Genomic DNA, 15510 nt, shown 5'->3' with positions numbered 1-15510 from the left:
TAGTGTGTACCTGGATGTTGAAATACGAAAAGAAGAAGCAGAAGGTAGAGAAGTCAGCAGCAGCAGCAAAAAGAAATGGCAGCAGCAAAAAAATGACAGCAGCAAAAGTAGAGCAGAATCAAACTCCAGATGGACAAAATAGAAATAGCCCAATGAAACAAGTACCCAGTACCCAAACAATCACACTCAGCAGACTCAGTTGGGACTCGAAAATACCAATGTTAATCAACAGGCCGAAATAGGTGAAACCGAAACAACAATGGAAAACAGTTTCTGATTCTCAAACACTCAAAGGAGGGACCCTAAGTTTTGACAGAACAAATAGCAGGTTAATGCTAATTTTCAACAGAAAAAGGTGAGGAAAAACAGAGTTTTCAACTTAAATCAAGCAGCAGAGATTTTCTTTCTCTATCTCCCTTAATTCTTTTCTCTCTCGACTCCTCCTTCTTTAGTTCTGAAAACCCTTCCCTTTTTATAGCCAAAAATGACTTCATTCCCCCCAGCCTGTTGAAGCAAACTAGTCCAATAAAATACTGATCCCCTTCCATGTGAACCTTCTATTTTTCCACTCAAAAACTCAAAAGAAAAGTATTCCCCATGAGATTCCCCCTGACAGCCCTCTTTTCCTTATTATAAAGGTTTATCCTTTGTTAATTTAAGTATGGGCAGCATGAGTATGTCCTGACAGCACATGCTGTCCATTTTACTCTAATTCATTAACAGCTGACAAAACACATGCTGCCCAAGGCCTAAAGTGAGTAAACATGCTATCAATTTAAACCAAAGTCTGAAATCTATCCTAGACTGCAGCTATAAATCAATCCTTAAATGTTTTCTGACTTAACTTAACAGACTAACACACATTGACAATCAATTCTCAGCTGATTCAACAATGCCTAAGTAAATCAAATTAAATAGCATGAGTCAAATTAACTATCATTCCAGACTGAAACTAATTTACGACATATAGCGAATCGACTACGCGAATCACAACACATACAATCAAAACCAATGATCAGAATCCAATAGTATTAACATGTGATTCGAATTGTACTGACCAAAACAAAAAGGTTGCCCTGAAAACTAATTAATCGACCAAATTCAATTTCAGTCAATTGTATAGTTTACAACCATACACCCAATCAGTAAATGAAGAAAAACTCGACCAAATGAAAGGTCCGGGCAAAGTGGACAGAAAAGTCGACACAAAATGAAAACAAATCGAAATGACATTTAAACACATGAACAAACATTAAGCAAAACAAACAACATGAACTGGCAAGGAAAAGAAGAAGAAAATACCTTAAAGAATTGAAAATCAGATGACCATGTCTCGGATTTTTTGACTCGAACCTCTTTTGGGGTTGAACGGACTTTAATCGAAGTGTTCTCAACTGAGAATACTTCGATTAAAATCTATTAGACCTCAAACTTCTTGTTTAAACGGACAAAAACTCGGATTCTGGACTTCTAGGGTTCCTAGGGCAGATTTGGGATTCAAGTTTTTCTGGTTAGATTCGGACCAAACCAAGCCTGGTTTGGTCACGAGGGAGGTCAGGGGAGTGTCTGGCATGGATTTGGGGGGGTTTGGCATGGGTTGGGGTCCGGCTCGAATCTTCAAATGAAGATTCGAGATGGTGGGGGAAGATTCGAGACCTACGGTTAGTAGATTTGTGTTCAGGGGGTCGAAGTGGCCTAGGGGTGTTAGTTTGGGGGTCACCGCGTTGTTGTCGCCGGGTTTACGGTGAAGGGAAAGGGGGGCGGACGCTAGGGTTTCGTGGGGTTTGGGTCTGGTGAGGGAGACGACCTAAAGGAAGGGGGTTCTGGCTTAAGGGGCGTGGGGGTAAGGGATGAGGGATTATATACGGGGTGGATTGTTTGATCCTGGCCGTTGAATCAAGTGGGATAAATGGCCAGGATCCTTTCGTCAATGGGAAACGGTGTCGTGTGGTTTAAAACGTAGGACTGGGTCGGTCTGAAATGGGAATGGGTCGGGCCATGAGGGGCGTTTAAAACCGTAGGATCAAGGGAGATGAACGGTTCTGATTGCATATCCTACACGGCGTTGTTTGGTTTAATGAGGGGTTGCATTGGACCGTTAGATTTGTTTAAATCAAAGGTCCAGATTTGACTGGCACTAAACGATGCCGTTTGGTGAGGCTGTAGGGATCAGGGACCGGACTGGGTCAGGCCATTATTGGGCCTGATTTCTTGGTCTCAAATTTGAGCCCAATTCCAGATTTTCTTCAATTTTGAACTCTCTTCTTTTTTCTTCTTTTAATTTTTCTAAACAAAACAATTTTTATTTAAATTGTAAAAATCAAAAATAAAACTTATACAAATATTAATTACTACTTAACAACAATTATCACACCCATTTAAAAATGAAATCACTCAATGACAACAAAAAATAGAATAAAAGATGCAATTTTTGTGATATTTCCTTAAAACTAAATTATGGTTTGATTAATTCTTAATAGTAGAACGATATCCTAAACTTACACGTGACACATATTTTTATATTTTTATTTGACAAAACTAAAACAATCACAGACAAACTACAAATAACTGTCAAAAGTGCCACGTAAACTCCGAAATTTGTACAACAAAACCATTTGTTTTATTTTTGATTTCTTTGGAGTAATTGTTGTGTAAACAAAAATCACGTGCTCACAACCACAGATACTCTGGGCTCTTTTTTGACTTGTTTAGAACCACAAATTCCAAAAATCTTTTTTTTTTAAACTTTATATTCAGTCAAACAGATTCACATAAATTCGAAGACGAGGGAGTACCAAACACTGATAAATGAGCATGTAGTGTCACACCAAGTCAGTATATCTATTGGGCAGAACTCACCTCAAGTCCCAAAGCAATCGGGTAATATAGTATATTGCTACCTATATAGGTCATTGGAACTCAAAATTTTGCAGACTAATACGTTCAGTGCACACACTGATCAAAACTTACTTCCACTTTTAATTTCACTTTTAGCACTTTTTAAATAGACTAGAGTTTGATCAGTTGGAGAGGAGAGTATGCTAAAACCCTAGCACCCGCTATGGATGCAGGGGTAATAATTTCTGAGTTCTATTTTTTTAAATTGGCCGTGCAACGGTAAAATTATTTATGTGTGACATATAAGTTACGGGTTCGAGTCGTGAAAGCAATCATTAATGCTTGTATTAGAGTGTCCTGAAAATAGCTATCATACACCATTGAAAAGTCGTCGGCGCATTGTACAATCCAAAAGGCATCTGTTTGAAAGTAGAAGTACCATATGGACATGTAAACTGGTTTTCTCTTGGTCTTCCAGTGCAATAAGAATGTGCTTTCACGACTCGAACAAAAAGAAAGGTAGTACTATTTTTTTAAACTAACAGTACAACGGTAAAGTTGTTTCCGTGTGACATATAGGTCACGGATTCAAATCATGAAAACAGCTACTAATGCTTGCACTAGGGTGGCCTTTCTACATCACATCCCAAGGGCGGCCCTTCCTCGAACCCTATGTGAATGCGGAATACTTTATGCACTGAAATAGCTTTTTTATATAAAACTATTTTACACTGCCAGAGTAAAAAAAAATAATTAGTGATCAAAAAAGATAACTATACATAACTAATTACTCATAAGAAGTCTAGTTACCTAAAAAAAAAAAAAAAAAAAAAAACATGGCAGACAACTTGCTTAACTGTCGATGTGTAAAAATTAGAAAGAATTACAAGAAAATACACGTGACTTCACACCATAACAAATAATGGCCCATGTTTTTAAGTTTTACCTGACCTAACCCATATTGTATATATTTTGAAAACACTAGTTCTTGCAAATTCAAAATATGTGTTCTTACAACCATTGCTTCTAAAAGCTATGGAGTTAAATCTATGTTCTCACGACCATTGCTTTCACTCTCTCTTCTTCTCACATCTTTTACATATTCTTCAAGAGGTCATCCTCCATTACTACTTCTCCCCCTATATCACCTGGTTGCAATGTAAAAGAATCAAAGAGTTGAAATTCACCATTGAAGGTCATTCAAAGCTTTGCTTTAGAAAATAGAAGTTTTTGAGTTTGTTAGTTGTTTGGATTGGGTGTTGTTCCAACTGATTGAAAATATCAAAAGGAGTTCAAAATTTAAATTTGAAGTGATTTAGAGTAGATTTGAGCAAGATTTGAGTTAAATTTCAGAAAAGACGCAAGGAAGAAGACGAAGTTAGTTTTTTGTATAATTATGTATAATCTTGTATAATAATGTATATGAGTGTATAAACACATCTTATACAGTTTTATACACATTTATACAAACGTCTGTAGACGAACTTCTTCCACGATTTTCAGTTGCAATTCTTGTTCAAAACCAGTCCAAATCTTCATCAAATGACTTCAAATTTTATATACAACCTCCTTATACTATTTCTAACAAGTCTAGATAACACCCACTCCAAATTTCTCACAAAATCAAACTCGGAATTTAAACACATATTTAAGCTTGTTAAAAATTTAATTTTCACCACCCAAATAGATTTGGTTTGTTGAACTAATATTTGAGTCACAGTTACTGATTCGAAAATTAACTTAAAAGCTTGGGCAATCTTTTTTTAAAAATTAAATAGTAATTTTGAGAACCTATTGGAGTTGGATGTTGAATCTTAGCCTATTATTTTTGGGCTAATTGGTTTTAAATTAAAATATGGGCTATAAAATTGAAAAGTAGGGAGCCCAATTGTTCTTATATGAAATTTTCCCTAAAAATTAAAGCTTCTTCTATATATTTTTATTTTCAGCAAGGATTATGGAAGCTATAGTACGATGATCCAACTATATTATTTAAGATGTGAATTTAGACATTAATTCTCAAAAAAAATTTAAATAAAATAAAATTTACATATTAAAAAGTTTAAATAAAGATACTACAAATCACAACTTATTAAAAAACCTATTTGAATACTACCAAAAAAGTAAATGATATCGTACAAAATGGAACGTTTTTTAATTCAATTGAACCATGTCGAACGAGTAGCCATTCTTATTAGCCATGGACATGTAAAGTTTGTAACTAAATAACTTTTAATTACGCCATTTCTTGTTACGATATGCTACGAAAAAAGTTATTCCCTCCGTCTCATATTATCAGTCGTGGTTACTAAAAGTAGTTGTCTCAAATTATTTGTCACTTTAGAAGTTCAAGACAAAATTGATTATCTTTTTTCTTTTTTACCCCTAGTAATAATTATCCTTTGGATCAAATGGATCCATAGCTACTATATTAAGGATCAAGTCTTTGCCATCATAGAAGCACCAAACCAAGCATCGTGGATGGTTAGGAAAATATTTGGAGCAAGGGGTAATTTGGATGTCATCGGTAATAGCCAAGCTTACCAGAGGAATGTAATCAAACGGGTTTACTTGCAACTGTTAGGAGAGCTGGCTAAAGTTTCATGGAAAGGTTTAATGTATCAGAATCAAGCACGACCAAAAGCAATCTTCACAATGTGGCTACAAATCCATGGAAGATTGCTCACTGCTGACAGATTGAAGAACTGGGGAATACAAGTGGAAGATACAAGCTGCTTTTGCAATCAAACACCAGAAACAAGGGATCATATCTTTGCAGAATGTGCATATGGTAGATGTCTATGGTCCAGACTCATGCAATGGTTACACGTACAACAACCATTTACAACATCGTGGTCTGATTAGCAGCACTGGATTGTAAAGAAAACAAAAGGGTGATCTCAGCTGGCCAGGATACTCAAACTAGTATATGCAGAATATACACACACAGGGTGGATTGAGAAAAATGCAAGGATATTTGAGAAGAAAGCAACAACATAGGATGTCCTTACAAGGAGAGTTGTCTGCATGTACAATATTAGAGCCAGGGTTATACTCGTGTCTTTCTAACAAAATGTAAATACTAAGTAGTTAGCTTGTGAGAGAAATTGTATAAATGAGATTAGGAAGCAAGAAGGTATAGAGTGAGTTGTTTTTCCCAGTAGGGAAGTAGGTCGTGGTGATCTACTACTTTGTAAATATTTACATTGGTAGTTAATACAAAAATTTAATTACCAAAAAAAAAAATTATCCTTGAAGACTACATACACCTAACTTTGTTCAAATACCAATGAAGAAAGATTAAATATTAAGACATGAATAAAGGTAAAGTAGTCAAAATCTCATCCTAATTAATCTTTCGCGTATAAGAGAATCATGACAGATAATATGAGACAAAGGGAGTATATATGCATAATGACATAGGGACTGCTATGATGGATTAAAGGGCAACCCGGTGGAAAAAGCATTCCGTATTCACATAGGGTCCGAGAAAGGGGAAAAAGCATCACGTATTCACACAGGGTCCGAGAAAGGGCCGCACCGCAAGAAATATGATATAGACAGTCTACCCTAATACAAATATCAATAACTACTTCCATAATTTCTACGATGATAGAGTACGTTGAAAGAAAAGTTACATTAACCAATAAGAATAAGGTTGCTTTTCCTTCCTTTTGTTAGCAACAGTAGCAATGAATTTCACTGATTCAGTAACAGCGAGAACCCCATAATATTATGGTTTGAAATAACCTTACACACACCACCATTTCACATTGTTTCTTGTGAATAGTTTCACATTCTACAAAGTCAACCTATAGCCTGCTTTTGGTTAGACAACTTTGGTATAAAAATCTTTTCTTGAGATTTCTTTCCTTCAACTTTATTTTTCTATATTCAAGAATCTACAGATTGTACTACGTGATGAATCATGAAAAATGATTTTAAGTGAATTCACTTGTCATTATAATTGTTGTTCTCTAATGTTCTCCAATTAGTTTAGGTAATCCTTCTTTGACTATAAATAAAAATTTAAAAGGTGCAGAATGAAGTGTATTACATCTGCAATTACATAATTAGGCGTCTGTTAACAAAGAAAAAAAAGGGCAGCCCATTACACACGACATCCCGCGTTTACGCAGGGCCTAGGGAAGGGCTGGTATAATATAGATAAGTTGTCATAACGCAAGCATTAATGGTTGCTTCCACGGCTCGAAGCCGTGACGTATAGGTCACGCTTTGTTAGCATTGAAACCACACCATGAATTTAGAACCAAAAAGCCAACTTTTGCAATGTGGTTGTTTTTTTCATTGATGTATAAGGTGATTTCACGGCTCCAACTCGTCATCTATAGGCCACACCCCAACGGGGTGTGACTCTTTCCCGGACCCTGCGTAAACACGAGATGCTTCGTGCACCGAGCTGCCCTTTTGCTTTTACTTTTATAGAATACGTAAATCATTTATCAAATTAACTCACACATAGCAATAGCTATGATCCCTATGGAAAACATCATGCCTCTTATTTCCAGAAATTTTAGATGCAAAATAAAAGATACTAAAGATATGGCAATTTTATATAATGGAGATTAAATATGCAGCTAATGGCTGTCCACCAATTTACATCACTATTCAACATTTTTTTTTCTCTTTTTTGATGAAGTCAACTCTTCAACAGTTCAATTGCCTGCCTCTTTTTTCTTTCTTTGCCAATTTGTTTTTAACCCATGTACCTCTTGTTCATATATGGGAGTCTGGGTGAGGATTTCAGATGTGGACATCTCCTATTTTTTTATAAAACAATCTCAGAAGCTGTTATACCTTCTCATGCATTCAGCTCGCCAAACCAAACGCCACGCCTCATAAATTTTGTTGAGAGTGCATGTGGTGGTTTTGAAGCTTGGCACCACGAAAAGATCCTGTTAAAGTTCAGCAACAAGATTCATGAAACACCGAATGACTGGGAGTTACAAGCTCATGTCCTCTGGCAAGCACCTCGCAAGGAAATACAGGCTGCAATACGAGAGGAGGTTAAACTACAGCAGAAGTAAAAGAAAAAGAAAAACCGCATATAACAAAACCGATATTCAGAATACGGTCTTTGTTCTTTACATGGATTCTCCTTTGTCGTATTTCCTTATCTTAACTGCGGGGATTATGAATTTCTTTAGCCGAGGGTCTATCAGAAACAACCTCTTGTGATAGGGGTAAAGTCTGCATACACACTAGCCTCCCCAAACCCCAGTTGTAGGATTTTACTTGTTATGTTGTTGTTGTAATCATCCCAACTGAAATCTTAAGTTGTTAGATAGGGTACACTTCTATTTACTTAATTATATCTTCAACATGCCCCCTCACGTATAGGGCTGACTCTTTTTCATAGGGCTGACTCTTGAGATCAGATGACTACACAATTCAAGATGGTATCAAGACTTAAAACTGAAGCATCCTTTGCAACGAATATGTAGAAATAGTGGATTCTTCCTTAGTAATTCTTAATATGGGTAAACGATACAAGTATCAGCTTAGTAGTATACTAGTATTTTTGACTTTATCAACGACTAGCATTAACTAAAAACGAAGTTCTCCATAAGATTTTACTTAAACCATTAGAATCTAAAAGTTCATATATTTTTCTATAGTACAGATATACATTCAAAAAATGGATCTAGCTAAAAAGCTTCCACCAGATGAAAAGCATGATATCAAAAAAAAAAAAAAAATGTAACTATCAGAATTGATGTTGAAGTTTGAGAGAAATAATCTCACCTCGCAGACATGAAAGCCATACCAAAGAACACAGCTTTGACAGCTCGCTTCTGACCGGCATAGTCAAATGCCAATGGAAGCATCTCATGTAAGGTTAGAAATGCCATCACCCCACCCACTGGGAAGCACACACGATCCATTAGAGAATACAGTAATTCAAAGTTATATATATTTCTCCTTTCACATGAAACTAAAGGAAATAAAAATTATATCAACCTGCTCCGAGGAGGCCCTCCAGAATTTCAGGATTCAAGCTGCTTGGGAATAAATATCCTGCAGTCCACACATGTTAAAAGAAACTATTGAATTCTGAACCTATTCACTGATTATATTTACTGCACGTTTTCCTTAAGATAGAAGACACGAATATAAGGTACTCACCCACAATAATGACACCTAGGGGCTCTGCAAGACCTGAAAGTGTTGCCAATTTGAACGCCTGCCATTTGCTGAGACATAAAGATTCACCATATAAATTTCAACTGTGTAAGAAAAAACTGAAATACCACATACAATAATATGAGCTTTGCAATTTAATTTCTTCTATTCTAAAGCTTCCAGCAACTTTAGTTATGAGCACCTACGTCTTACGCTTATATAGCTTAATCTAAGTCTTATGATTTAAATAGCCTTAATGTAAGTCTTATGATTCAAATAGTCTTAAGGCCTAAAGCATAAGTATGTACAGATAGCACGATACCGTGGTGAAACTACATGCATATGACTTCACAAAACTGAAGTTAATATGTGTACATGCTTGGAATCAATAATTAAATCATTAGAAAGCTAACCTAATAAAAGAAACCAAGATTGACAAAATAGCAAAAGATGTTACCATTACTTATTAATAGTCATAACATAGTCTACTAGGAAACATTACCTCTGTGTCGCAAAATAAACTGGAAGTGCAACAGCAACACCCTGCAACCAAATAAATCAGGCCCCGCAATGGAAAAAAGAAAAGCACATACATTAGCCCCTTCTCGTTTATCAAAATCAACAGTTGATGCCTTCCCTGGCATTGTCAATCAATCGACCATTCAATCAACTAACCCAACTCAGTTGGCGATTTGGTATAATATGGAAAATGTGAGAAAGAATCAAAAGTGCTTGATATGCACAGGTCTTATCCTGAAATATAGGTCATACATGGCTCTTGGATGAACAGATAAGCACATTGATTTTGTTATGATTAACATACTCTTAACGGTTACACGCTTAATCAACAACAATCTGCTCAGCAGAGAAAGTTTGAATAAGATGTTCATAGAGCTAAAAGGGAATGAAACCAAGATTAATAAAGCAATCAAGTACCTGCATATACATATACTATGATAGGACAAGATATCAAACATTATAACTGTAGTAAGGAGTTCATTAGTGGATTCTTGCACTCAAGAAACAAACAGAAACCAGGAAATAAGAGACTGGTAAATGTGAATGAAGTATACCTCTGGTATGTTGTGTAAAGCAATAGCAAGAGCCAAGTTTAGGCCAACCCGAAGTCCCTAAAGAAAAGCATGATGAAAACAGAACAAACTTTAAACAATTACTATATTTTATAACTGAGACCTTTTGCTAAAAGGACTTCAAAATGTATTCTCATCAAACAAAACAAAGTTGCTAACATACTCTTTCTGCAACTAACAGGTAATGTCTAGTCTTTGAGAATACCTAATTTTCCTTGGAAGACAAACTATTTAGTATGGAATGTCATAGGCCTAAATAGAGCAAAACGGATAGAGATTATTCATATAACCGATGCCAACTAGTTTGGGATTTGAGGTGTTATTCATTAATTGAAATTTTGTCACTCTTACAATTATTAACATAGAATTATAAAAAAAAAATGGAAGGTTGAGCGACAATGACTAAAGTGATTGATAGAGAAGATTATAAACATCAGATAATCAAGAAAGGAGGACTACCTTCATTGATCCAAGGAACACGGCCATCCCTTCAGGAAAGTTATGCAAGCTTATACCTGGATAGAAAAACCAATAAATCATGTTATACATCTTGTATTGAATAGGCAATATGGATCAAATGCATATACCATTCTCTTCTATTTCCATATTGCTACTCCCTTCATCTAATTCTATGAAGTGTAGTTTAACAGGAAATGGAGATTGAGAAGTTAATTTGACTTGTATAGCATTTGGGTACAAGTAGCTCAAAATGTTTAACTTGACAAATGACTTTGATTGCAAGAAGTACGCGCAAGTAGTATAGAATTCTTATTAGCAAGAAAAGTCACGAAAATTTAGGAACATCTCATACTAGAAAATATGGTCCCTTGAATTGGACGTAAGACAACTTGATAGGTAAATGAGCATCAATTCTGTAACAGAACGTGGGGCTGTTCCTTAACAACAACACAGCAACAACTATGCCTCGGTCCTAAAGAAGTTGAAGTCAGCTATAAAAATCCTCATTGACCACGTTACTCCATTTAAAATCACCTCATGCCAATAGGGACTGTTCCTTATATCCAAAAAAATAAAATAAAAGCCATGTGTTTATTTTTTTTTATTTTTTTATTTTTTTTTTTTTGGGGGGGGGGGGGAGGATCTAATAGATAAATGACTATTACTACTTCTGAGTCAAATAGCTTTTCCTTTTACTACTATTTTCTCCCAAGTCTTTTTAAATATTTCAAATTATTAACTATGCTGACTTATAGTACTTTTCATGTACTTTTACAAAACATATTTTATTTCAGAAAAGTTGAAGAATTTATGCCCATATGCACACTGAATATTAGGGATTTTGACCCTCAAACTTTGAACTCTTTCGCATAAAATGGCACGGAGGGAGTATGGTTTCCAGCTAACTATTGAGGAAAACCTACTTTTACTATGGAAAGAACCTTAACATATTACTCTGAGCATAATAAGCCCTACCAAGATAGTCCAATTAGAGGCCTTCGTTACAGTCAATAAGGAATGAAGGGAAGAGAATCATTTAACTACAAGGCTTTGTACATCTAGCACCTTACTAAAAAGACTTAGCTTAACTGAAGGGTAACCTTAATTCAAATGACAAACTAGATAAGAAAAAGAACTTGAGTAAGCTTGTAATATTCTTCTCATAACAGAAATGGGTAGTACAAAAAACATGTAATTTTAACGAATTTGCTCAAGACTATGCTTTACTTGTGGGTGCAATCTACTTATTATCAATCTAACTTCCTAATAAAACTTCTCATGAAGATGGAGTGCTACGCAGGGACATTAATGTGAAGAGCAAGCAAGTTCTTTTTTTTGAAGGTAAAGAGTAAGCAATATTTATTTTAAACATAAATGTACTCTTGGCAAAGGCGGAGCTAGGATTTTGAGTTTATGGGTTCTCGATTTCAAAAAAGGCTGTTTAATAGGTTCTTGATAGATTATTTATACATATTAGATGATTTTTTTAACCAAAAACACAGGGTCTGAGCCAAAACTACTGGGTTCTGCCGAACCTGTACACAAGTTTGTGGCTCCGCCCCTAATGTCTCTTGCATAAAGATGTCCGTAATAAGACTGAAACAACGAGAAGCATCAAAAATAGGCTTCCACTCAAAGCATTTAATCCGACCTAGTGCACAAACAGTTCGGCGTTCTCAAAATAAGAACTCAAAGGGAGGTTTACAGTATAACAGAAACAAAGAAGGCTGGTGAAACTTGAGAGAATTATCAGCAAACCAATACAGCAGACTGACCTACTGCTGTGATGATTCCACTAAATAAAACTTGGCGGCGATGCTTCTTCATCATATCCTTACTCCTTTCATCTCCGTCTTTCTGTTCTCAAGCAGAAAACCATTTTTATTCTAAAACTATGTTTTGCATGAACAAGACTTTCTCCTGTAGAAAACAAATCAAAATAATACCTTTTTGCCTTTGGCACTTGAAATGGGTGCAAGTGTAGGTTCTGGGATGAAATGTGAAACAAGAGCAAAGAAGATAACACCTGCAAAAAACTGACCGACCGAAAGATTTGATTAAGAGCCAAGAACTGTATGTTTCTTCTTTTGGTGGAAAGTTGATAAAGTTCAGATTAAAATTAGGAGAAAGCTCACCCAGAGGTTTCCCTTCAAAAAGCCAATGGAGTTTATCGCATTATGAGCCAAGTCAAAGAATGATATGCTGAGCATAAGACCAGCAGCAAACCCCTGCAAAATGGGAGAAAATATTCAGGCCTCTACTCTGCTATATACCTCTCGGATTTACGCCATTGAACATAACAATTTCTTTAAAGCTAAGAAAGCTCAAACAATCAGTAAATAAACAATCAAATGATCCTTTTCTTATGTTCAAATTTTAACATACTCAATCCCGGTGCACTATGCTCTAGAGAAGGGCTGGACCACATAGGGTCTATTTGTACGCAACCTTACCTTGCATTTCTGCAAGAGGTTTCCGACTTGAACCTATGACCTCCTGGTCACACGGCGACAACTCTTAAAGCTGCACCAAGGCTCCCCTTAAAAATACTCAAACTCAAAATGAATATAAAATAACCAACAGTAAATATCTAGCAAGACAGGATGCCTAAATAAGGAAGTGACAACAAAACCATGAATCACTGAAATTAACCATTTCACTTCTAACATTCTTACAAATACAAGTAACCCATCACCTGTAAAAGTCCTAGCATCTTCAAGTTAGGAGTCTGGCTAAGAACCACAAAAAGTGCACCTGCTCCAAAAAAGACAACAAATAATTAGATTCAAATCATTAAACCTTCTTAAGGTAGAATTATCATAGTTTCAAACACTCAAGAAAACTGAAAAAACACAATAGTATATGTAAATAACAACCTTAATGTGTTTTATACAGTTTTTATGAGCTAATTTGAAACTGTGTATAAAAAAATAATTTTTAGCAATATGGTTTTCATTAGAAAAGACACCAAGAATTACCAATGGATTGAGCACAAAAATTAAAAAGACCACAATTTGACTTCAATAACTCAAAATTAAACACTAATTAGAGCACATGTCAGGTTCTGATAATCAATAAACTTTTGCAAAGTAGAAAAATAAACTACTCCTAACCAAAAAATAAATAAAAACTTGTTTACTCACCTACAGAGGTACTTAAGCCACCCAACATAGAAAGACCAAGAGCAACAAGAATTTGAGAATCCATAGAATAACCTTTGCTCTAAAACCCTTATATTTTCCAAGAAAATTCAATTTATCCCCAGAAAAAAAAACTGGGGTTTTGCTCCTATTTTTTTCTGCTATTCTTTAGATGAAGCAAATGGGTGTTGGAAATTGATATCAAGAATGAAAAATAGAAGTTTTAGGAAAGAAGAGGTCTCTTAAAAATCAAATCGATTACACAAATATATAAGTCGTAGCTCAGCTCAGTTCCCTTCAGGAGTGGGGCAAAGAAGAGAATATGTACGGTTAAAGGAAAGAGCTTGTGGAAATGGAGAGGTTCAAGATATTAGAAACTTTGACTTGTTGCTTTAGCATATGGTGAGTTATTAAATTAGGTTCCTTTTTTAACTTTGCAAACCCTTAGGTCGTTTGCTAGGAGGTATTAGAAAAAATATTGCAAGTATTAGTTCTATGCATTATTAATATCTTGTTTGGTATATTTTTCTAATTTGTATATAACTAATATTTGGCATTATCCTATGCATAAGTAATGCATAGAAAATCATGGCATTAGTAATACCAAGGCTTTAATGCATGCATTAGCATGGTCAAAGATAAAATTGTCCTTAAAGTCCCTTAAAGCTAGAGAATATGGAGGGCATTTTTGTAAGCAACTATTTTTTTTAAAAATTATGCAATGCATTATAATTTTAATACACCACACCAAACAATAGATAATAAATAATATTTGCATAACTAATGCTTGCATTACTAACCCATACATTACTAATACACTTTATTCCGCACTATTCTTATACACCTTACCAAACGACCCTTTAGAGTAAAACCAATCTATAATAGTCTCGTTCTCGTTTGTTCTGAATATTTTTGGATGTTATAGCGAAGTATTACTATAAAAAATATATATTATAACATAATATAAAAATTGGTTTCGAAAAAACTTGACTTTTATAATAAAGTATTGTTATATAGGAATGTTGTAGTCTAACTGTAATTGATTTCTTTAAGATAATTGTTTAGTTTAGGGCATCTCCAACCTTTATCCCTTTTTGGTCCCCAAAATCCCCATTTTAGGGACAACTTACTTCAACAATTCCTCCATTTTTTCCCCAAACTTTTTTATATTCTTCTTTCTCTTCTATATTATATTATTATCTTTCATTTCAATTTTATTTTTGGGGGGGAGAAATGGAGAAATGTTATTATATTTGTTATTATAATTCCAGAGTAACACATTTTAAAATTTTAAATAATATAATTTGTAAACAATTATTATAGATTAACTAATAATATTTTATATTCACACCTTTCAATTTTAACAACATCTAATATTTTATATTTGCACAATTCATTTTTTGAGATGATTATATATTTTTGTACAATTATAACTTATAATAAAATTAACCTACAATTTTACATAAAAATAATAAATGCACGAAAATTAATTTATCAAAATTATACGCTAAAGTTAAGATGTAAAATTAATATTATAAATATACTACATAAACATAATTAGGTATATATAAAGAGATAAATTAAAAAATTAAATAATAAAATAATAATAAAATATACATGAATAGTAATGTGGGAGATGAATAGTGTACCCCATATTTGAGGGAACACTATTCATCCCCCATTTTGGGGCCAAAAATGGGGAGGGTTGGAGCTTCATTACCCCAAAAATTACACTCATTATGGGAAAATGGGGCAAGGTTGGAGATGGCCTTAGGAACCATTATTTGTTTTTCAATTGCAATTGTACCATCTCGAGTTTTAAAATTAAGTCAAATTAT

The 15510-nt window shown here is 34.6% G+C and overlaps 1 protein-coding gene across 1 annotated transcript; it reads right to left on the bottom strand.

Annotated features, from left to right (window-relative positions):
* Positions 1 to 7389: 7389 nt before the first annotated feature.
* On the bottom strand, positions 7390 to 14053 carry LOC104218166 (zinc transporter ZTP29). Its single transcript, XM_009768593.2, has 12 exons — positions 13676 to 14053; positions 13228 to 13286; positions 12668 to 12760; positions 12479 to 12568; positions 12308 to 12389; positions 10533 to 10588; positions 10056 to 10112; positions 9485 to 9525; positions 8986 to 9053; positions 8821 to 8877; positions 8605 to 8722; positions 7390 to 7848 (listed from the first exon to the last, which is right to left on the bottom strand). Exons 1-12 carry the CDS (start codon positions 13737 to 13739, stop codon positions 7803 to 7805), a joined length of 831 nt encoding a protein of 276 aa, XP_009766895.1. The 5' UTR covers positions 13740 to 14053; the 3' UTR covers positions 7390 to 7802.
* Positions 14054 to 15510: the final 1457 nt, after the last annotated feature.

Source organism: Nicotiana sylvestris, chromosome 11 (genome assembly GCF_000393655.2).
Source record: "Nicotiana sylvestris chromosome 11, ASM39365v2, whole genome shotgun sequence".
In the NCBI taxonomy this organism is placed as follows: domain Eukaryota; kingdom Viridiplantae; phylum Streptophyta; class Magnoliopsida; order Solanales; family Solanaceae; genus Nicotiana; species Nicotiana sylvestris.
Note: the sequence above shows the minus strand (reverse complement) of the source record. Positions and strands in the feature narration are given on the sequence as shown.

Bases quoted from the DNA above. Each gene is read 5' to 3' on its own strand.
- LOC104218166 (XM_009768593.2), bottom strand. From the start codon at position 13,739: ATGGATTCTCAAATTCTTGTTGCTCTTGGTCTTTCTATGTTGGGTGGC. The intron at 13,287-13,675 runs GTGAGTAAACAA...TTTTTGGAGCAG, and splicing joins TGGCTTAAGTACCTCTGTAG to GTGCACTTTTTGTGGTTCTT. The intron at 9,054-9,484 runs GTAATGTTTCCT...TTTATGTCTCAG, and splicing joins GTTTATTTTGCGACACAGAG to CAAATGGCAGGCGTTCAAAT.